This window comes from Somniosus microcephalus, chromosome 18, assembly GCF_052327205.1.
Source record: "Somniosus microcephalus isolate GS21.2 chromosome 18, FLI_Smic_1.0, whole genome shotgun sequence".
NCBI classification, from domain to species: domain Eukaryota; kingdom Metazoa; phylum Chordata; class Chondrichthyes; order Squaliformes; family Somniosidae; genus Somniosus; species Somniosus microcephalus.
The window spans coordinates 40,110,257-40,134,979 of NC_141004.1; the positions used below are offsets into that span (position 1 = coordinate 40,110,257).

Consider the following 24,723-nt stretch of genomic DNA (forward strand, 5'->3'; position numbering starts at 1 on the left):
ATTCATTACTTTCCTCTAACAAATACATGTTGCTTTCTTTCCTTTAGTCAATTCCTTACCAACACAAAGGTTTTATTTTCAATCCCCAATTCTTCCAGTTTCAGTAGCAACGTTTTGTGAGGACATTTATCAAAGGATATTAGAATCATATGGTTTTCCACTGTCCACTCGGGATGTCACTTCTTGAAGAAGGCCAAGGAGGTTAATCAGACAGGATTTCCCAAGAATAAGCATTTCATTTCCCTTTTTTGGCCAACAGAGAGCTACCCAAATGACTGTCAAGATTCTCGGAGGACATACAGAAAGATTCAGAAATAGCTCAGTGAGTAAACACACCTTATGGCACTATACAGGCCTGAAAGGTTCCAGGTCAAATCTATGCTTTGTGTTAAGGTATCCAATCTTCGGCCAGACACCGTGGGGACTGGGCATGTGTGTTATGAATGCTGGGTGAGGTGGATCAGCTGTGATAACGGCCACAGTTGAATAGCCTGCTGACTCTCACTGTGTAGACTGAAACTTAATGAATGGCCGTTTCGGTGATGTCACAGAGGACCATTACTGCTGTCCATAAGTCCCATCATCAGTGACACCATCAGGAGAAAAAGTGTTAGGAGATTCAGTCAGAAGTAGACTATTCCTAACCCAATGTGATGCCCATTAAACAGATGGCAGGGTTGGACCACTTTGACAGCTCTCCTATTTTCTCTGAGTATTTTGTAGCAGATGCACTAGTCACAGAGACTGTGGCAGTCAATCCTCAGGAGAGTGAAATGGAAGAGATTGAAGCAAAGGCAAGCAAAAGGAGATGAGTGAGAGAATTCAATTGAAAAACATGTAGAGAGAAAGAAAAATGAAAGGCTGAGAAGAGAAGTAAGAGAAAACAAAATGTTAGAAATACATTTTTATCCCGTATGTGTGGTTTGCATACTTTATCGTGCTGTGTTCAAACTTGCATTTATACAACAGACCATCAAGCATGAAATCTAAGAAAAATCTGGGGTTACACAAACGGCATAATCATGAAAGGGAGGACTTGGGAGTGAGTAAACATTTCTTAGTCATTGCAGTATTCAGTCCTCTGTGTAAATGTTAATGCATTTTCACAATTATTATTTGATCTTCTAAAAAGTATTCCAGGGGAGGCACGGTGGCATAGTGGTTAGCACTGTTGCCTCACAGCGCCAGGGACCCGGGTTCAAATCTGGCCTCGGGCGACTGTCTGTGTGGAGTTTGCACATTCTCCCTGTGTCTGCGTGGGTTTCCTCCGGGTGCTCCGGTTTCCTCCCACAGTCCAAAGATGTGCAGGTTAGGTTGATTTGGCTATGATAAATTGACCCTTAGCGTTAGGGGATTAAATACGTGGGGTTACGGGGATAGGGTGGCATATGTGTTGGTGCAGGCTCGATGGGCCGAAATGGCCTCTATCTGCACTGTAGATTCTGTGATTCTGTGATTAAAGATTCCACTTCCATGTGCAAGAAAACTGACAACAGCTTACATAAGGTGCAAACCAGCATTCATGACCCATGAAGAGCAAAGATTTGTCCACACATCCCAAACCTGCAGGCTGATAAGTGGCAAAGATAGTCTGTTTTTTCCTCTCTGCAGTTGGCGTTTGCTTGTAAACATTCTGATAGTCAAGCTGCCACACATTGAAGCACATTCCCACTGGGAGCATTCTTAAATGTAGGATACAGGATTATGTTTAATTCAGAAGTGGTAAGAGCATCTTAAAATAGGCCTATGAACTGCAGGCATATAATATTCCCAGAATGATACTCTTTCAAAGTTCCAGCTTCCACCCCTCCTCAATCTAAGACAGGATTTGATTTTAGTGACAAGAGCAAAATACTACTGGAAATCTGAAATAAAAACCGAAAATGCTGGAAATACTCAGCAGGTCAGGCAGCATCTGTGGAGAGAGAAACAGAGTTAACGTTTCAGGTTGTCGGCCTTTCAATGGCCCTGAATTTGTGGTCATACTATTAAATTGGTTTTCTTAACAAGGAAGTATCTAGCTCCCTCATGCATTTTGTTGTCTCCTCATCCTCCCCTGGCACATTCTTCTCCTACGAGCACTTCACCTTGTTCCACCTCTCTCGTCTCTCCTTTAAAATCCTTGTTCTCTACTACCACCCCAAACGCCATCCCAAGTTTCTCACTGAGCGATTCTCTCTCATTTCCCCCCTCAGCCTCTTCACTAAGCAACTCCTCATCCTCGACGATTTTAATCTCTATCTCAACTCACCTTGCCCTCTCTTCTCAGATTTCATTGCCCTCTCAAATCTCTCCCTCTATCTGCTACCCATGGTCACCCCCCTTGACCATGCCATCTCATTTGGCATTTCTACTCCCATCGTCTTGGTCACAGACCATCTTCTACTATTTCCTTGTATCTCTTACCATGCACATCCACCTACCCTCCTCTAACCACAATTCCTTCTGCATCCGCCCATGGAAAAACTCTCCCCCAAGTCACTTACAACTGCATTTTGAAACTCACAACCAATGTTCGCTGTAATTTTTTTTGGGCCGCACGGCCTATTCAAAAGACCGCACATGCCGGCTGCACGGGACGCCTGGAGCACTGCGCAGCCCTGCAGCTTAATGGGAACATTGCTCCCAACTGTCTAGATTTTGGCCTTCCATTCACCACAATACTTCTGCAGCTGTCAATCTGCTCAACCATTCCTTCACCTCCAACTTTGATGCCCTTGTCCCGAGTAAAACTTTTACTGTCCCCCATGCTGGCCATTCCTCCTGGTATGGTCCCATCTTTGTTCCTGCAAGTTCAAGGGGCGATGACCTGATCTTATCAGGCATACACTTTGTTAGTCAGCCATCACCAAATCTGGCTGGATCACATCAAGCTCCCAGGACCTCAATTTCCTCTGCTAAAACCGCCTCTACTCCAGGGACATTCTGATGAGCAAAGATAATCCACGGCTTCTTTTCTCCAGTACCAACTATCTCCTTAAATCCCTCTCTCCTGTCCCCTTCACTCTGACCTCCAACAAGAAGTGTGAGGAGCTCAGGGACTTCTTGTCACTAAGATTGAGACCATCTATTCAGCTGCCTCTGTTGCTTCCCCCTTCCCATCAAGCTAAACTTCTCCTCAAGCTCCCCCTTGCCCTAGCCCCGATCGCATAGCCTTCTCTAATTTGACTCCTGTGTCCTCTCATGCTTTCTCTAAACTCTTTTTTCCATGAGACCCACCTCCTGACCCCTTGACCCCCATTTATACTGAACTGCTGCCTACCCACTTCCTTTCCTGGCCCCCATGCTAGCTGACATTAAAATGGCTCTGTCTCCTCAGGTACTGTCCCCTTCCCTTTCAAAACCATTGTCACCACCGCCACCTCAAAAAACCATCAACCCCTCTGTCCTTGCAAACATTTCCAACCTCCCTTCTCTCCAAAATTCTTGAACATGTTGTTGCCTCCTAAATCTGTGTCCACCTTTCCTGTAATTCCATGTTTGAAGCTCTCCAATCAGATTTCCACTCCTGTCTCAAAACTGAAACAGCCCTTATCAAAGTGACAAATGACATCCTCTGTGACTGACCATGAAGCATTTTCCCTCCTGATCCTCCTCCACCTCTCTGCAGCCTTTCACATGATCAACCACACCGTCCTCCTCCAATGCCTTTCCTTAGTTAGCCAGCTTAGCGGAATTGCCTCACTTGGCTCCACTCTTATCTATCAATTCATAGCCAGAGCATCTTCAACAATAGTTTTCCTTCCTACCCCCGTACTGTTATCTCTGGAGTCCCAAGAATCTATTCTTGGGCCCCCAACTCTTCCTTATCCCACATGCTTCCCCTTGGCGACATCATCCGAAGACATCGGGCTAGATTTTCGTGGAGCCATCAGGTGGGGTTTCAGGCGTGTGGGGGGGGGGGGGAAATCCCGAATTTGGGGGTCCCGACACCATCCCGCCCAAAACCCCGCCCCACGTAAGTTTCAGGGGCGGTGGGTACCCGCCCTGCACTGGGACCCGCCGAAACCAGGCGGGAAGGGATTAGTGCCAATTAACTGCCTGTTAACAGGTAGTTAACAGGCAGTTTTTAGCCTAATCCCTATTTTGAGGGGTTTCGTGTGGGTTTCCCGACGGCTCCAAACCACGCCAGGTTAGAGCAGGTGGGCCGTCGGGTTGAAGGAGTTGGAGGGGTCGCGATGTCGGTGCTCAGGTGAGTGATGGGTGCATGAGTGCAAAGGTAAGTGTGTTTGGTGTGTCTAAAGTGTGTGAAGAACTTTTACTTACCTGTACTTACCTTAACAGCCTTTCTTCCTGTAGCCGTCGGGAGCACATCACTCAGCCGGAACTGAAAGCTGAACGGCTGCGATCTGTGAAAAGTGACAGCCTTCAGCTTTCAGTGCCGGTGAGAGTTCTAACTGAGTCTGTGCAGAAGGACTCATGTTAGAACTCAGAGTGTCAGTGTTTCACAGCTTCAAACAGCTGTGAAACACTGATATTTCACCTGTCAAGAACTCTTGACAGATGAAATTGCAGTCTGTGACGTCACCTGTTGCTGGGTGGCCCTTAATTGGCCTGCTGAGCCCGCTGGGTGGGCTCAACAAGGTCAATCAAGGGAAAATCACGCGGATTGGCCGGACGTCGAAGTAGGCGGGTCAAAAACCCGAAAGGGGAAGTCCCGCCTTCTTCCCGACAGGTTCGGGAAAACCTACCCCATGGGGTCAGTTTCCACATGCACACTGACGACACCCAGCTCTACCTCTCCACCACCTCTCTTTAATCCCTCCATTGCCTCTGTGCTGTCAGTCTGTTCATCCAGCATCCAGCCTTGGATGGTCACAATTTCCTCCAGTTAAATATTGAGAAAACCGAAACCATCATCTTTGGCCCCCGCCACACTCTGTATGCCGGCCACTGATTCCATGCCACTCCCCAGCCATTGTCTTAGGTTGAAACAAACTGTTCACAATCTCGGCATCCTGTTCAACCCAGAGCTGAGCTTCCGTCCCCATATCCTCCCCATCATAAACACCGTGTACTACTACCTCTGTAACATTGCCAGCTCAACCCATTTTACTTTCTGCAAGGTAAACATTCCCATACTATTTAGTCTCTCCTTATACTTCAGGCGCATAATCCTCAGTATCAATTTAGCTGCATCCACTATACCCTCTCATATGTCATAATAGTGAAAAAGTGAGGATGTCCCCACTGTAGTCAATGACCAAAATTATATAATAGACGAATGAATAAGGTCAGAGCATGCAGAGTCAGGGGACAAGTAGCAGAATGGATAACTAGCTGGCTTTAAGACAGAAAGCAGAGAGTCGGGGTAAAGGGTAGCTATTCAGAGTGGCAGAAGGTGGGAAGTGGTGTTCCACAAGGATCAGTGCTGGGACCATGGTTGCTCACAATTTATATTAACAATTTACACTTTGGAGTCAAAAACACAATTTCTAAATTTGCAGCTGACACCAAATTGGAGGGGATAGTCAATACTGAGGAGGACTGCAACAAATTACAGGCAGACATTAATAAAATTGAAGAATGGGCATATAATTGGCAAATGAAATTCAACACAGATAAATGTGAGGTATTACATTTTGGTAAGAAAAATAGGGAGGTCACTTATTACTTGGAAAATAGAAATCTAAGTGGGGTAGAAGAGCAAAGGGATCTAGAAGTACAAATACACAAATCACTAAAGGTAGCAACACAGGTTAACAAGGCCATAAAAAAAGCAAACCAAGCACTAGGATTTACTTCTAGAGGGATTAAATTGAAAAGTAGAGAAGTTATGCTAAACGTATCGAATCTTGGTTAGACCACACTTGGAGTACTGCGTACAATTCTGGTCACCATATTATAAAAAGAATATAGATTTTGTAGGGGGGGCTTCTTATAACTGGTTTAAGGTAATTCTCCTGGTCTTGCAGCCTTTGCCTGCATTCTGACCAATTCCAATAAACCAATTTTCAAACAGCGGTTTCGAATCGCTACCCCACCTTCCAGTTCTGACTGCAGGACTTATAATTAATGATATTAAAAAAGAACACATGGTTTGGATGAGAGAAAAAAATCAAGCTTTATTAACTAAAAGAAACTATAATCAAATATCAAACTATACCACACGATCACAGTAACTACAGTAAAATTGCTTAAATGGGGGAATGCAGACGGCAAAAACGAGGGGTATGTGGTTACAATGTTGATTAAACAATCTTAGCAATATCCCCTTAAATTACCATCCCCTAACTCCTTACTAGATTGCTTTGTTGAGGAGTCAGAAACTCTGCTCACATGTGGTCCAGCGAAGTGAGAGAGAGAGAGGCTCACCTGTGGTCCCAGGAAGTAAAAAGAGAGCAATAGCTTCTCAGGAGCTATCATATATACCTTGTGAGCCCCCCCCCCTGCTGTTTGCCTGTCTGGAAAATTTGCACCCAAAAAGTTCCAATTCACAAGAGAAAAGCTGTGATTGGCTAACTCAAAGTGGTTGGACTGGGTTAGTGTGTCTGCACTGTGGGGCCGAAATGTTCCCGCCCACATCCGGAGCTCACCTGGGCTAAAACAAAAGGGAAATTCAACTGCTCTATTGTCCAGAATGATGGGTGATTTAAACCCATTCAATTCTTAAACAGTTGCGAATCGAAATCCGTTCCATGATTTCAGTCTATCATTGTCTAAGAGAGCTCTGAATGGCTGTGTAAACAGAAGCAGTTTCAAATCGATTGTCCTGCGGTCAGTCTCAAGTGGGCAATTGCTTATGTCAATAAGCAACTTCAAGTGCTGAGAGGGAATCTCCCTGGTTTGATTGACAGGTCTGACTCAGCCACTGCTGGATCCTCCCACTTTTATACACAGACATCCTTGCTGTGAGCTGCTTGTCCTTTTGCCATGCTTTCTCTGGCCATTTTAAAACCTTTTATGATTGCCCAACCTCCAGGGAACGATTTTATTAATAAAGTACTGTCTTAAGGTGTGTGAATATTTTCCACAGAGCTCCTCGACTCCCATGTTGTCCACGTTCTTTCCATCTCAGAGCAGTCTTTTGGGGTTCTCAGCACATTTTAAAACATTGTAGACAAGTCACATCACCAAATTCTTCGTCCACGATGTGGACCAATCTTTTCAATCTTCAGGGAAAAATAGGGCATTTTGCGAAACCCCTACATATAGAGGTATTGGAGAGGGTGCAAAAAAGATTTACAAGGATGATACCAGAAATGTGAGGATATATCTATCAGGAATGGATGAACAGGCTGGGTCTAATTTCTCTTGAAAAGAAAAGTCTGAGGGGTGACCGAATAGAGGTCTTTAAAATTATGTACAGTTTTGATAGAGTAGATACAGAGAGAGTGTTTCCACTTGTGGGGAAGAGCAAAACTAGAGGCCATCAATATAAGATAGTCACCAAGAAATCCAATAGGGAATTCAGAAGAAACTTCTTTACCTCAGGGAGTTGTTGAAGCGAATAGTATAGATGCATATGAGGGAGAAGAGAATAGAGGGTTATGCTGATAAAGTTAGCTGAGGAAAGACGGAAGGTGGCTCGAGTGGAGCATAAAAGCTGGCATGGACTGGTTGGGCCGAATGACCTGTTTCTGTGCCGTTTTTCCTATGTAATCCTCTGCAATATACAATGCTGCAGGTGGGACTAAGCAAGTGCCTCATACAAGATCATTATTACCCCCTGGGATTTATCATCTATCCCTTTAGCTCTATACCCTAAGATCTTTGCCTATTTGGAAAATTGCAATGATTATTTATATGAAAAGAGTTAAGTAAAATCTATTTATTGTTGTGACTGGAAAACTAAACTACTATTATAAGCTTTGTTGCAATTCCCATGTTATCTTTGCATTGGGAAGTGCAAATTTGTGGTAGTGTTTTGTCGGTGATTTCAATGTAACCCAGTATGAAAATAAACATTTACATTGCTTTCTGTTCTGTTCCCTTGAGTCTGGTCCTTCTCTTGGCTTATAATAGTCATTTGCTATTTTTTGTTTTTATTGTACCAGTGGTAACAAGACAGTGGATTGGCCTCCATCCCATAATTTGAAATGGCAAAGGAATGAACTTTTGAGCTGCAGAAAAATTGCCCAAATATAGACATTTCTGTGATACTTTTTTTTTTCTTTTAAGCTCTGTGTGGTATTCAGGAATTAAATTACCAAAATGAGTGCTCTGATGAAAAGACTGTAAGGAAATCTGAGGTTAGTCCATTCTGGAAAATGAAATGTTTATCTTACGAAGAAATTGTATGTGTCATAACAATAAAAATAACCCCAATGTATTGGTATAAACATGTCTTTTTAACAGTCTTTTATTACTTTTCAGTTTTCATCAGTTACGCTGTTCACGAACCATACAATCCCCTCGAGGCAGGACAGTGAGATGATCTGGAACTGTGGCCATCATCTGTGTTACTCTATATTCAGTCAGTAGGAGGCAGAATTCAAGATAAGTCATTCTTTGTTATGTTTTCCCTCTGCAGGGACAGTGTTTGCGCTTCAAGATTTATTCAACAGTATGATTAACATCGGTTGGAACTTACTCAACCGAGGTCAACAAGTTGGAGTGATATAAACCAGAAAATGCTGGAAATACTCAGCAGGTCAGGTAGCAGCTGTGGCGAGAGAAACAGTTAACGTTTCAGGTCGATGACTTTTCCAGCATTTTCTGCTTTTACGGTGGCAGCCATGGCTCAGTTGGTAGCATTCTCACCTCTGAGTCAGAAGGTTGTGGGTTCAAGTCCCACTTCAGACTTTTGAGCACAAAAATCTAGGCTGACACTCCAGTGCAGTACTGAGGGAGTCCTGCACTGTCAAAGGTGCCGTCTTTGAGATAAGACGTTAAACTGAGACCCCACCTGCCCTCTCAGGTGGACGTAAAAGATCCTATGGCACTATTTCGAAGAAGAGTAGGGGAGTTATCCCTGCTGTCCTGGCTAATATTTATCCCTCAATCAACTTCACTAAAACAAATTATCTGGTCATTATCACATTGCTGTTTGTGGGAGCTTGCTGTGCGCAAATTGGCTGCTGCGCTTCCTACATTACAACAGTGACTACACTTCAAAAAGTACTTCATTGGCTGTAACACACTTGGGATGTCCAGTGGTCATGAAAGGCGCTATATAAATGCAAGTCTTTCTTTTTTTATTTCAGATTTCCAGCATTCGCAGTATTTTGCTTTTGTATAAGTTGGAGTGATCAGTAGTTCTAGGATTCAAACACCTGACCTAGCACACCTAGCACTATAGCTTCTAGGCTGCCTCCAAATCTTACCTTAAGAAGTGACTGTTGCTAATGTTGCCTGAGCTAACATAGTAGAGATAGTTGAGTTACACTAAATTCTACAAGTGTATGGATGATGCATAAGTGCGATGCATGACCTGCTGTTGGTTTCATGGAACTGGTATCCTTTATGTGAGATCCTTTTGTGGAATGAATGCATGCACCATGCATAACTATTCACAATTACCTTTATTAATATTATATATTTTTAATTCAATTTAGAGAAATAACGAGTGAAGGTGAAACCATTCTTTCACCTCCTGTGGCCAGATGAATACTATGAAGAACCCATGAAGAAGGGTTCGACCCAAAACGTCAACTCAAATTTCTCTCCACAGATGTTGCCTGACCTGCTGAGTTTTTCCAGCATTTTCTGTTGTTATTTCAGATTTCCAACATCTGCGGTATTTTGCTATCGTACTATCTTACCTATGCCAATACCAAAGATTGCTTCAGGCGCTCTAGTATCAACAAACAAACAAGGCTGAATTGATATAATCACTATACTGGCAATTATTAAATATTTTTGCATTAGTAGTTGCCATTTTATAGAATCAAAGAATTTTACAGCACAGGAAGAGGCCATTCAACCCTCTTTTTATTTTTTTGTTTAATTTTATTCAGTCTTGGGATGTGGGAATCACTGGCAAGGCCAGCATTTATTTCCCATCCCTCGTTGCCCTTGAGAAAGTGGTGGTGGGCCTTCTTCTTGAACCGCTGCAGTCCGTGCAGTGAAGGTGCTCCCACAATGTTGTTAGGTAGAGAGTTACAGGATTCTGACCCAGCGACAGTGAAGGAATGCCGATATACGTCCACGTCAGGGTGGTGTGTAACTTGTAGGGAAAATTGGTGGTGATGGTGTTTCCATGTACCTGTTGTCGTTGTCTTTCTAGGTGGTGGAGGTTGTGGTTTGGGAGATGCTGCTGAAGAAGCCTTGATGAGTTGCTGCAGTGCATCCTGTGGATGGTACACATTGCAGTCATGGTACGCCTATGGTTATGGGTGTGAGGCCTAGAAATTCAGTGCCCTTAGCACCGATTTTGCGGCGCTAGAGGGCCTAGCGCTGCAATTGGCGCCGGTTCCTAAATTGCCTGGCGCCCTTCCGCGGCGGTAGACCGGTAGCGCTGCACCGGCACCGATGACGTCATCGGTGTGCGCAGCGTCCCGGTTGCCGTGGTAACCCGGCCCCAAGCCGAAATTCAGTTGCGGCCGCCTCGCCAGTGGCAGCCGCAACTAAGACTCCGGCAAACGAGTGTTGCCGGAGTCTGCGCCGGCGCTTTGAGGAGGCGCGGCGGCCGGCCGCTTTCCCGCCGGCCGCCTGCCCGCAGCTCCCTCCCCGGACTTCTCCCCCCCCCCCCCCGGGAACAGATGCAAGCCCGGCACTTGTCCGAGGTGCCGGGCTCATTTTTGATGAGATTTGCGCGGGCCGCGGCCGGGTGCAGGCAGCTCCTCCTTAACGGAAGGAGGAGGCCTGCACTTCCCGAGCCTGCCGCACCGCAGCGGGCGCCGCAGCGCCGGAATAGCGCTGCGATGCGGCACGTTGCGCCAGTTTTCAGGCGCTAAAACCCTTCAGTAGCGCCGGCAGCCGTTTGGGCGCGGCGCTACTGAATTTTTGGCGCACGCAAAGGGACTTAGTGCCGGCGCTAACTTCCGGCGCTAAAGCCCTGGCGCAGCGCAAACTCAATTTCTAGGCCTGAATGTTTAAGCCAGTGGATGAGGTGCCAAACAAATGGATTGTGTTGTCCTGGATGGTGTTGAGATTCTTGAATGTTGTTGGAGTTGCATACAGGCAAATGGAAAGTATTTCATGACAATCCTGACTTGAGCCTTGTATGTGGTAGAGAAGCTTTGGGGAGTCAGGAGGTGTTACACTTACCACAGAATACTCAGCTTCTGACCTGTTCTCGTAGCCACAGAATTTATGTGGCTGGTCCAGTTCAGTTTCTGGTCAATGGTGACACCCAGGATGCTGATAGTGGTGTCTTGGCAATGGTATGCCATTGAATGTCAAGGGGATGTGGTTATGCTCTCTCTTGTTGGAGATGATCATTGCCTGATACCTGTGTGGCACAAATGTTACTTGATGTTGCCCAGGCATTGCTGTATGCAGGCGTGAACTGCTTCATTTTCTGAGGATTGGCGAATGGCGCTGAACATTGTAGAATCATCAGTGAACAGCCCCACCTCTAACCTTATGATGGAAGGAAAGTCATTGATGATGCAGACTCTGCCCTGAGGAACGCCTGTAGCAATGCCCTGGGGCTGAGATGATTGGCCTCCAGTGACCACAACCATCTTCCTTTGTGCCAGGTATGATGCCAGCCAGTGGAGACTTTGCCCCCGATCCCCATTGACTTCAATTTTACTAGGACCCCTTGGTGCCACACTCAGTCAAATGCTGCCTTGATGTCAAGGGCAGTCACTCTCATCTCACCTCTGGAATTCAACTCTTGTGTCCATGTTTGGACCAAGGCTATAATGAGATCTGGAGCCGAGTGAACCCAAACTGGGCATGGGTGAACAATTAATGGTTGATAATGGTAAATTTATGCCCTTTAGTTACCAACTCACTAATCAGTGGACATAGTTTTTCCCTAATTACTTTATCAAAACCCTTCACAATTTTGAACACGTATCAGGTCTCCTCAACCTTCTCTGTCCTAGTGAAATGAGTCTCTTCACATAACTAAAGCTCCTCATCCCTGGTATCATCCTTCTGTACCTTCTCTGTGGCTTTGACATTCTTTCTAAGTTAAGGCGCCCAAAACTAGACACAATATTCTAACTGCAGCCTACCCAATGATTAGGTTTAGCATTATTTCTTTACTTTTATATTCTGTGCCCTATTTACTGAAGCTAGGATCCTATATGCTCTTTTTTGCTGTTTTGTTAAAAGCAAAATAAAATGGTTTCACGTTGTGGTAAATTGCAGGATCTTGTTGGTTTGGATGTTGAATTCAATAAGAGATGCCTTCATTGTTAGAACCGAATGAGTAGGTAATTAGATCAGAAATTTGCTTTTTAAAGGAAAGATGAAGCCTATTGAAAATTAATAAATCGTGATAGTTTTCAATCAGCAAAAGGCACTGGGATTTTAGTTTCTATTGCAGGTTTATGGTGCTACATTCATCTTCCTGTAGGAAACCTTTACCAGGAATATCTAGTTACAAGATAACATTATCCAATAGATAACATGAAAGTGCTTTGCAATGGAGTACTCTGAATCGTGTGTCCACTGGGGACTTTTAAGTGCCAAACCTACTTACCACGGAGTCATATTACCTTCAGGAAAGAGCAATATTTTTCTGCCCTTTGCAATGATACAAGATAAAACATTTCCAGTAAGTAAGATATAGTTAGAAGTATAGATCACAATTCTGTTATTGAAATCGGCTCCCTGGCCTCTTAAATATTGTCAGTATCATAAGATGGAGCCTGCACGCCACAACCTGATTCATTTCAGCACTCAGTCGCTGTCAGGTATCACGCCACCTCTGCAAAAGTAATTCAAGAAAGAAGCTGCTTTCATATAGTGTCTTAACACATCCTCCTCAGGACCTCCCAAAGTGGCTCACAACCAATTGATTATGTTTGAAGTGCAGTCACTGTTGTTATGTAAGCAAATGCAAAGAAAGAAAGAGCTTGCATTTCGATGGAGCCTTCCATGTCCTCAGGACATCCCAAAGCACTTCACAACCAAATTGTTTCCTGGCCAAATGTTTGAATGATTCTGAACTTGGGTTAAGAAGCTCATTTTGTGAATTAAAAAATACCTTTTTTCCTACGTTTCTATGTATTTTACGTGAAATGTGACAGTAACCATGAATATTTACTGTGTCGAATGCATTTCTCTGTAACCCACATTTAAATAGATTTAATGCTTCCGAATCTTCTGCTTCTCTATGCTGCAAAGGACAGTTGATTAAATGATGTTTTACTGAGGGAAAACATTGTGATTTGTTTTTTTTTACAAAAAGATGTCAATTATAAATGATAATATGTGACTCAATTCAGCACACATTGCAAAATATAGAAGTTGTTATTGTATATCAAGATTTTGAAGTTGTTATTGTATATCAAGATTTAAGGAATGTAAATTTCTGTTTAAAATGTTGGCAGTCTACACACATGTGCAACTGTGTAATATAAACACCAGCTTAATGGAAAATTGGAATCTGGTAAGACTAATTGCACATCCACTATGACAAGATTATACAGTAACTTATTATAAACACATTAATGATAGAAAATATTTATAGTGATTATTTACATGAGATGCAACAAGCAGAGCTGTGCCTTTATACAATTTACATTCTGTAATGTTAATATCTGTAATGTTAATACGACAACTGTAATTTACACTTGCTATTTAGGCAATATTTATTTCATGTGTACTTTGGGTGATGCAAGATTTGCTGAACTGTAAGTTTTGCATTACTTTCTCATCATAGAATTCAAAGATTTTTAATTCAGCATCATTCACAACAAAGAGAGCAGATAATTATTACATGAATACTTGCACTTCTATCAGTTTAATTGTTTCATTCGCTTTTAATATTCATTAAAGGGACATTTTCATGTTTGAATGATTCTGAACTTGGGTTAAGAAGCTCATTTTGTGAATTAAAAAATACTTTTTTTCCTACGTTTCTATGTATTTTACGTGAAATTAAATATGGCTTTATATTTACAAAAATACATAAGAAATTATAACTGTATGTTATGTATTTCACATGAGCACAGATATTGCTTTTATCTTGTGCTATGAATGGATATAGCCACTGCAATGAGTGAGACAGAAAACCAGACATGTACTGACATACAAGAAATGCTTTTAGTCAGAAGAACTGGCAGTCTTTTTATTGTGCTGTTTATTGTATTTTCAGTGATGTGTTTATAAATGATACATCAGGCATGGAATGGAAGTTACATGATTGTTCTGCCGCTTGTGTATCTCTTGATAGCATGCGCGCAGGAAGCATACATTTACAAATGTTCACGTATTACATATTAAAATATTACACAGAAACCAAACTAGACAAATATTTACAATTCCTTTAGGATTAAGACATTGCTCTTACTTTTTTTTACTAAAATAGTCATTGCAAACAAAACTATATAAGATTCAAAGACACAGGTAATAGTTTTATCTTACAATACCCACTTCTAAGAGGACTGTTAAAGCTTTTTAACAATCGTTGGAAGTCCTTACCTCTAATTGTAGAGGGACAGCTTGAGGATTTCACTGTGTGTCTAGAATTACAAGGCATCAGCCAAGCAGTTCTACTGTGCAGGGGGGGAAAGGTAAACAGATGCATGTACAAATTAGGAGAGCTAACCCAAGCGGCATATCAGTTTGGCAACATCATTGTTTTATGGGAGGAGGGAGGTTAAAACTGCTCTGACACCATGCGATTCTTTGTTATTGTAGTAAAAGAAGAGAAAACCTGTATCAAAAACTGGACGCAGTTAAGATAAGCATTGTATAAAAAGATGTGAATTGAAAGCAGTGGTAAAATGTAAATGAAGGATTGAGATGGGGACCTCAGGAAGTAACTAATTAGCAAAAAGAATCTGGCAAGCTGCTATGACAGAAAACAGCAATAGGAAAATCTGCAAGAATTGTCGATAGTGGAAAGCACGCAGTGGAAAAGTAGTGAGAAGTTGGAGAAAAGAGATCCAGCAATACATGCTTGAAGAAGCTCTTAGAAATACTGTCATCTTTTCACAGGGCCTCAAACTGCGATCCAAACACGTCCTTCAAATGATCAGAATGAGAATAACAATGAAGCTTTGGCTACAACAGTGAATTTGATTTATGTAAGGATTAATGGGGCAACTCCAACAGCAGGCAATGGCACATCTTCTTACTGCAGTAACTTTGGAACATCAACCTAAAAGCAGTAAAAATAGTTATATTAGAAAATCTTTTCAAATAATATTATTAAATCAATTTGAACATTACAGGCAATAAAGGATTATAGTTTGTTTTTAAAAGCATGTACTGCTGAATTTATCAACCAGGATTGCTATATAGGACAAATGTACTAAAGTGGAAACTGGGCAGATGAATATTTCCATAATATGATTAGAAAGCCAAAAATAATAATTCTACATACATACGCAATAATGCATATCTGGGGGTGAGTACAAGGCAGTTAGCTCACTGAGCCGGTTAAGATGGTGTGATAAATCATGGGAGTAATTTTCAAATGGCTTAATTCATGAACTAAACCCCAAAGTGAGAACAGTCTCTTGTAATCACTCTTGTATATTGGTTATAATTTATAATAAATACACTGAAATTTAATTCTGTTTTTAGTCTATTCTTTTTTGCCATAAGTTGTTGTATTGGTAGACATCGACAGCCAGGTGCTTCAAGCAGTTGTCACAAGCAGATCTTCTGATCTGAAGGTGGTCCAGGTGCAAGGCCCAATGCCATCTTCTTGGGGTAAATGGGTGTCCCTGGGATGGAAATTGAAGCAGGACAGCCAGAACGCCCCCTCTCACCTGTTTATCATAACTTCTTTGCTAGTGTTCTATGTCACTATTTATAAAACCCCAAATCCGGATCATCTTTTATGGCTATTAGGTTAATGGGTAACATATTAATATCTTTGTGACCGAACCACAATATGATCAACTAGAAAGCCATAAAATAGTTCCTGTATTTAGGAAAAATTAACACTCATGATTATTGTAGTTTGCTAATATATTTTTGCCAGATAATCTTATATTTGCTCGATAATAGTGCTCCTTAGAATCACTTAGATGGCCAATTGAAATCTATTCATTTCCCCTGGACCTGTTCATGCCTGTGAAGTTTGGTCATGGAGGATGGGCCTTTCTATAATGTATGCAGAAGGACATCCTGTTTTGGTTATTTGATTGTTGTTGCTGTTGCCATTGATGATGCTTCTGAAATAACAGAAAATGCTGTAAACACTCAGCAGGTCAGGCAGCATCCGTGGAGAGAGAAACAGAGTTTCTGAAACAAATGCTTATTTTTGCTGCTGTTTACAGTACTTAACTTCAAAGTTGTTTATTCTGTGTTGTAGATTGGACATCATCCTGGTCAGACATAAACATCTTCTGGTAGGTTATTCTTTAATATGTCTTTAAAATGCAACCTCTGTCCACCCTGGGAACTCTTTGCATGTTGAGCTTGCTTTACATGAGAAGTATGTCGCTGTTACAGATTTCAAAATTGCCTTGGATATTCTCTCAGGGTCAGTGACATTCATCACTCCCAGCTTTACCTCTTCACCACCTCTCTCACATTATTGCCTTTGCGTTGTCAGAATACTTCTCTGGCATCTAGTCTTGGATTAGACAAATTTTCTCCAGTTAAACATTGAAAAGACCAAAACCATCATCTTCAGCCCCCAGCACTTTGTACCCTTGCCACTGATGCCATCCCCTTCCCTGGCCACTGTCTCAGGTTGAACCAGACTGTTTGTAACTCAGTGTCCTAGTTGACCCCGAGCTGAGCTTCTGACCTCATATCCTCTCTGTCACAAAGACTGACTACTTCCACCTCCGTAATATTGTCCACCTCCTCCCCAGGCTCAGCCCATCTGCTGGTGAAACTCTCATCTGTGCCTTAGTCACCTCCAGACTTGATTATTCCAATGCTCTCCTGACCTGACTCCTATCCTCCAATGCTCTATAAAACTAATCCAAAACTCTGCTGTCTGTATCCTACACCGTCCTTACTGATCTACATTGACTCCTGGTCCCTCAATGCCTCCAACTTATAATCAAAGCTCACTTACTTCACTTAACTTCAAATCACTCATGAATAAGAAAAATATTAAACCGCACTGCATTGCCCTGGGTTGGTAGGCTGACTAATACTTACTTTGATCAGTCTAGCATTGAAACAGACCTCGGCATTAGTTTTACAATAAACTAGTTTTACAATGAAGAAACTGTCTAGGCCTTTCTTGCGTTTCTCTTAGCAGACTGTCCCAACTGATTGACCTTGAATGTGGGGTTTTCTCTCCTTATTGTCACTCCTGACCACACAAACTGAATGGGCTGTCAGTATGACTTCTCCCCCTTTCAGTGATTAGCCAATGGGCCTATCAATAATGATAGCAAAATACTGCAGATGCTGGAAATCCGAAATAGCAACCAAAAATGCTGGAAAAACTCAGCAGGCCAGGCAACATCCGTGGAGAGAGAAATAGAGTCAACGTTTCAGGTCGAAACCCTTTGTCAAGACTCCTATCAATAAAACTGGCTACCTCCCCCACACAAAACAAGAGTGGATTCTTAGCAGGCACCTCATGCTGGGTTCAAATGAATAGGTAATCACAGTGATAGTAGGTGTGGATGTTCATAGGAAGCCACACACAAGATAATGGATTAGTTATAGTTTCCCATCATTATGGAAACACATCTTCAATGACTGGCACATTAACATATAAATTCTTCTTTGTCTCAGTAGCTACAGTGTATGGCTGTAAGGAAAATTTTAAATTGATGAGAACCAACTTTAATTTAAGATATACCACTTAAATGTAACTCATTCCCAAATCCTTTGTGTGGAAAAATGGTCAAAAGATCATGGAACGTGACAGTTGTCAGTCAACTTAATATAAACTCCACCCAGCAGAACTGTGCGTTTATTATTTTTGTCACAATATTGTTTGATTTTCCACATTTCAGCATCTTGCAATAGTAACATGGTCCTGCCATTTGATATGCATGATGGATCTAAGGTGGCATAGATGAAACTTGTTGAGCTCTTTGACATGACAATGATAATATAGCCAGGTTTCACAACCGTAGAGGAGAATTGAGATCACAAATGCATGATGGAGCAGGCTCGAGGGGCCATAAGGCCTACTCCTGCTCCTAATTCTTAAGTTCTTATATTCTTATATTGTGTTGACCCTAAACCTGTTCTTCCTGTCTGCCAAAAAAGCAACTGATCTTTCGAGTATAACCAAGCACTTCTTGATCCTACAATGTTGTAACCCTATCTTCGATCCACTCTCCTTTCATAGGTGGCTCCTCATTGGGAGCACAGGATCTACCCTATAGAATTTACTCTATAGATCCTCTTGGGGGTGTGCTTCATTCAGCAAACACGAGTTTGCAAATGAGCTACTCACTGATGTTGATTGAGGAATGAATTTGGTTCAAGTTTGCCAGATGTATAAAAGGCCTTTTGTGACATAAGAACATAAGAAATAAGAGCAGGAGTAGGCCATACAGCCCTTCCAGCCTGCTCCGCAATTCAATGATCATGGCTGACCTTCAACCTCAATTCCACTTTCCCGCCCAATCCCCATATCCCTTGATTCCCCTCGAGTCCAAAAATCTATCTATCTCAGCCTTGAATATACTCAATGACTCAGCATCCACAGCCCTTTGGATTAGAGAATTCCAAAGATTCACAAGCCTCTGAGTGAAGAAATTACTCCTCATCTCAGTCTTGAATGGCCGACCCCTTATCCTGAGACTATGCCCCATAGTTCTAGACTCTCCACCCTGTCAATCCCCCTCAGTATCTCATATGTTTCAAGGAGATCACCTCTCATTCTTCTAAACTCCGGAGAGTATAGGCCCAATCTACTCAATCTTTCCTCATAGGTTAACCTTCTCATCCCAGAGATCAATCTAGTAAACCTTTGTTGCACCGCCTCTAAGGCAAGTAAGTCCTTACTCAGATAAGGAGACCAAAACTGTGCACAGTACTCCAGGTGTGGTCTCATCAAAGCCCTGTACAATTGTAGTAAGACTTCCTTAATGAATTCATTACTTCATGAATTATTTGCTTCAAAATAGAAATCAAAAAGGTGTGGTGCATGAAAGCAGCCCTGCTTGACCCCACTGGAGATGTTAAGTGGTTCAGAAAGGGCACCATGCACACACATTTTTCTAGCATACCATCACGTAGTTGCCAAATAGTGAAACATACTTTTCCAGACATCTGATATTTGCATGGGGCAGTTTCCAAAATCCAGGTCAACTACCTATGTCAATGCTTTTGGAAGCTCAAAAAAGGCAGAGTCTATGTTCCATTCACCACATTTTTCTTGCATTTGACCTGCAACAAATATGTTAACTATGCTTCTCTCTCTCGCTTTGTGTATAGTAACAATAATTGTATTTTTAAGACCTTGGTGGACTATGCCATCTTTCCAAGTTAAAGAAAGAAAAAGTACAAGTGCATTGGAATAGTTAAATCTGGAGGTGACAAAGGCATGGAGCAGAGTTTTAGCAGAAGTTTCATCAGTCGTCCTTCTAAGGCAGGTTCTGGCTTAATTCTTCTCCAAATCGCTCTGTTTTGTGCTTCTCTCTTCAATTCTCCAGACAATCTCCCATTCTTCAGGTGGTCCAGAGGCATTCTACTTTTCCTCTCTCTTGGTTTTTTTCTTTCCGTATGCCCTTCTAACACCTCTTTCAACCTCCCACTCCCTCTCAGCATATGGTCAATCCAATTCATTTGCCTTATTTTTATAACATCAATCAAGCTATGTTCTTTTTGTATCATCATCCACAGTACCTCCTCAGTATCTTTCTTGTCTATCCACTTTACTTCCTCCACGCAACTCCCGATTACTAACTGTAGGTTACTAAGGAATATATCTGAGCAAATTTCTATATATTTAATTAATGCAATGTTGTTCATCTTTAAAACATGTTTTAAAGGTGCCAAAAACATTACTGATTTGATGCCCAGATCCTGCACTGATATAAACCATATTCATTTTCATCTTTTTTTAAACTCGCAGTGGCTTAAAAATCTATATATGTAAACATCTTGGCCATAAAATGCCTGGAGTTCAATCCAGCCACTGGAAGTGTGGTGGTGTGTGACTTCTGGCCATAATTCCAAATCCTGGTGTTGGAGTCATTTATATGAAGAGGCAAGTGCCCACACCATTTACTGTGCTTCTTGTGTATCTGCGCCATGCATGCCAGGAATATCAGAGTAGCACTTTGCCATTCAGTTGGGGGGGAGGGGCGAGCCATTCTGGCTGAAGATTTGTTTGAGAAACATTTCTTGAGTTTCTGTGTTGCCACTTTCCTAACGACAGTTATAAGCCCCCACTTCCACATTAGTATCGTAAGCATTCCTGCTTCGTGCAGGAATTTTTGACTATGGGCAGAAAAAGACGAGGACCTGGGAGAACTATGTCGTGCCCCAAATGCTGCTCTCCCTGTCCGATTTATTTCTTCATTCCATCCTCCCGAGCCAAGGAATTTTGAGTTTGGTGTGTTTACTGCAACCATTAAACAAGAAAGGATTATATTTGAAAGTGTGTCAAAATTGTACCCAATTGGGTCAAATGTCAAAATCACAACTGGGCAATTGATCATTCAGCAACTACAATTAGCCTCTAATTGACCTCAGCTGTTCTGTTGATTTATAAACTGCTGTGAATTGACAGACAAATTTCCCCCTGCAGCAGCAATTAGACCTTCTACTTAGAGCACTTCCCCACAATGAATAAACTTTGTGGCCTTAAACGCATAAGCCATCTATACACAGCTCCACCTTAGCAGCAGACAGTTATCCTTAAGGCAATTTCTTTCACTCAATAGGAAAAGGCTATCAAGACATAAGCTTTCCATTTATTATTATATAATGTGTTTCATAGTACTGTATAATGCTTCTGTTGTTTTAAGACACTGCAATTTACTTCCAATTTATTATGCGCAATGTGAAATTAATGGAATTAGCCTGATCTTTCCATAACATTTACAGGGGCAAAATTTTGGATCTGGGCTCCAAATAACGACACCGAGAGCATGTAGCTGGTCTGTAACTAAAGTAATGATTCTCTTCTGTTGTCCAGTTCAGTGGGACTGCCCTCACTTGGTTCCATTTTTATCTATCCAACTGTAGCCAGACCATCTCCAGCAATGGCTCCTCTTCCTGCCCTCAGTGTGATTCCCCATGAACCTATCCTTGGTCCCCTCCTCTTCCTCATCTCCATCCTATCCCTTGGCAATATTATCCAAAGACATTGGATCAGCTTCCATGTGCAAACTGACGACACCCAGCTCAACCTCTCCACCACCTGTCTCTCGAGCCCTCCTTGGCCTCCTTTTTGTCCAACATCCAGTCTTGAATGAGCTAAAATTTCCTGTAGTTAATCATTGGAAAGACCAAAGCCATCACCTTTGGCCTCTGCCACAAACTCCATCCCTTTGCCACTGTCTCAATTTGAATGAAATTGCTCATAACCTCAGCATCTTGTTTGACCCTGAGCTGAACTTCTGACACCATATTCTCTCCATCCCAAAGACCGCCTACTTCTACCTCCAGAACATTGCCCTCCTTCACCTCTGCCTCTGCCTCAGCCTTTCTTCTGCTAAAACTCTCTTCCATGCCTTTGTCACCTCCAGATTTAACTATTCCAATGCTCACCTAGCTGACCTACATTGGCTCACCATCCCTGCCCCAATGCCTCCAATTGTAACTTTCTCTAGCTCTATAACCTCGCCAGAACTCTGCATTTCTCCGACTTTTGGCCTCTTGTGCATATCCCGACCATTCATCCCACCATCGGAGGCCGTACCTTCAGCTGTCTAAGCTGTACACTCAGCAATTCGCTCCCTAAACCTCTCTGCCTCATCCCCCCCTCTCTTCCTTTAAGCCCCACCTTAAAAACAACCTCTTTCTTCCAATTGTTGTTGCCTATTTCTGTCACCATCTTTCCTCTTCTGCCACTCTTCTTCTTAAGCAGTCCCTCGGAACCAAGGGTGACTTGCTTCCACACTAAAAATGAGTTCTCAGGTGACTGATGAGTCCAATGCGGCACCTACAGTCTCTGTCACAGGTGGGGCAGATGGTGGTTGAAGGGGCAGGTGGGTGGGGTGCTTGGGTTGACGTGCGCTCCTTGCACTCCTTGCGCTGCTTGCGCTTGGCTTCCGCTTGCTCCCGGCGAAGAGACTTGAGGTGTTTGGCGCCTTCCTGGATGCTTCTCCTCCACTTTGTGCGGTCTTGGGCCAGGGATTCCCAGGTGTCGGTGGGGATGTTGCACTTTTTCAAGGAGGCTTTGAGGGTGTCCTTGAAGTGTTTCCTCTGCTCACCTGGGGCTCTCTTGCCGTGTCGGAGCTCCAAGTAGAGTGCTTGTTTTGGGAGTCTCGTATCGGGCATGTGGACGATGTGACCCGTCCATCGGAGCTGATCGAGTGTGGTCAAAGCTTTGATGCTGGGGATGTTGGCCTGAGCAAGAACACTGACGTTGGTGCGCCTTTCCTGCCAATGGATTTGCAAGATCTTGCAGAGGCAGCGTTGGTGGTACCTTTCCATTGCTTTGAGGTGCCTGCTGTACATGGAGGCCATGCAATCAGCTGTCTAAGCTGCACACTCGGCAATTCGCTTCCTAAACCTCTCTGCCTCATCCCCTTCCTCTCTTCCTTTAAGCCCCACCTTAAAAACAACCTCTTCCAATTGTTGTTGCCTATTTCTGTCACCATCTTTTCTCTTCTGCCACCTCCTCTCTGTCTAGTCCATGCCTTCATCACTTCAAGGCTTGGCTTCTCCAATGCCCTTCTAGCTGGCTTCCCTGTATCAGCTTTCCACAAGTTTGAATGCTGCAGGCCATGCCCTCGCCTTCATAAAGTCCCACACTCCTATCATGCCAACTCTCCAAGCTCTGCCAGCTCCCTGTGCCCCAGCATGTCAACTTCTTAATTCAAACCCTTGTTTTCAAATCTCTCTATTGCTTTGTCTCAATCTATTGTAGAGATCTCCTCTGCCCTCGCATGCAGACTCCAATCTGCTAACTTAACATAGACTCATTACACCTACTTCACCATCAATGGCTGCTCATTTTGGTCATCCCTCCTAATATCTCCTTCATTGGCTCTGTGTCCATTGTTACATGATTACACCTTTGTGAAATGCCTTCAGTAGTTTTTCTACATTAAGGGCACTTTATAAATGCAAGTTGTTTTTTTTATATCATAATTGATAAAGTTATTAAAAAAATGTAGCTTGCTGCTGCAAAAGCTTTGCTGTAGTAAGTATTATAATGATTCCTTTATTTAGAAGTGTATTAGGTCACACTTAAGGCACAACACTCTTTTAAAACACTTCAGAGATATCAGTGATGGACATTTGTGTATAGCTAATGGCAAATCCAAAGCTTGGAGATGAAATCAATTAGATCTATGTAAGCTTATTAAACCATAAGCCAACATGGCAGGTTATCTATATGTAAAAAGTTAGATAATGTCTGTGTTTCTGTAGCACTCTGTTGGAGATGCCAAACTTCAGTTTATTGATCCATGTATTTCTGTTTGTTAAGCTTTGTCGGAAGAACTACAGGAATATTTTTCTGTCTAATTGCTTGCCTGCTATAAAGACCCAGATGAACCAAACTGTCCTCCAGCTAAATGTCGGTAAAACTGAGGTCATCCTCTTTTGCTCCTGTCAGCACCTCCGAACCCTGTCCTTGAGTCTATCAGTCTTCCTTACTGCCATCTCTAGCTGTCAAGTAATGTGGATGATTAATGTCCTGCTTGATCCCGAGGTCAGCTCTGCTCAGTTTGTAAAACCTTCACCCGTGTGGCTCGTGTGGAGCATAAACACTGGCAAGGAGCAGTTGGACCGAATGGCCTGTTTCTGTGCTGTTCCTGGGACTAGGGACAGGGTCACTGGCAAGGCTTGGAAGCTAAGCAGAGCCAGGCCTGGTTAGTACCTGGAGGGGTGACCATCAGGGAAGACCAGGTGCAGAAGGTCACGGAAGGAGCCCCGAGGAGGGGCGGTTGGTGAGAAGGTCACGGAAGGCGGAGCAGCTGGTGAGCAGGCCCGGGCATTGGGCTGAAGATTATCAGACAGGAGGAATGGTGGAAATGGAATGGCGGCGCGCACCGACGCAGCGGCTTTGCTTCTCCCAGTCATGGGAGCTTGCAAGATCACATTTCGTTGTTCATGTACTTGTGCAATGACAATAAAGTTGAATTATTATTATTATTATGTAATTCTATGGAAAACCACTTTCTTCCAATTGTTGTTGCCTATTTCTGTCACCATCTTTCCTCTTCTGCCATTTCCTCTCTGTCTAGTCCATGCCTTCATCACTTCAAGGCTTGACTTCTCCAATGCACTTCTAGCTGGCTTCCCTGTATCAGCTTTCCACAAGTTTGAATGCTGCAGGCCATGCCCTCGCCTTCATGAAGTCCCACACTTCTATCATGCCAGCTCCCCAAGCTCCACCAGCTCCCTGTGCTCCAGCATGTCAACTTCTTAATTCAAACCCTTGTTTTCAAATCTCTCCATTGCTTTGTCTCAATCTATTGTAGTGATCTCCTCTGCCCTCGCATGCAGACTCATAAGAACATAAGAAAATAAGAAATAGGAGCAGGAGTCGACCATTTGGCCCTTCGAGCCTGCTCCGCCATTCAATAAGATCAAGGCTGATCTTTTACCTCATCTCCACTTTCCTGCACTATCCCCATATTCCTTGATTCCCTT

At 42.9% G+C, this 24,723-nt stretch overlaps 1 protein-coding gene and 1 long non-coding RNA gene across 5 annotated transcripts in view; one reads left to right on the forward strand and one right to left on the reverse strand.

Moving 5' to 3' along the window:
- Positions 1-254: 254 nt before the first annotated feature.
- Positions 255-24,227, forward strand: LOC147105225 (uncharacterized). Its single transcript, XR_015081713.1, has 4 exons — positions 255-322; positions 8,122-8,192; positions 8,317-16,370; positions 23,555-24,227. It is a non-coding gene; the product is annotated as an uncharacterized LOC147105225 (long non-coding RNA).
- LOC147105226 (leiomodin-1-like) overlaps positions 14,108-24,723 on the reverse strand; it is a 57,796-nt gene continuing 47,180 nt past the window's right edge. For 2 of the 4 annotated variants that reach the window (XM_086011371.1, XM_086011374.1), the window contains exon 3: positions 16,364-16,597. In XM_086011371.1, the coding sequence (XP_085867497.1) occupies positions 16,556-16,597 (42 nt within the window). In that variant the 3' untranslated portion in view covers positions 16,364-16,555. Of the gene's footprint in view, positions 15,170-16,363; positions 16,598-24,723 lie in introns of those variants that run through there. The other 2 variants (XM_086011373.1, XM_086011372.1) reach the window with 2 other exon arrangements.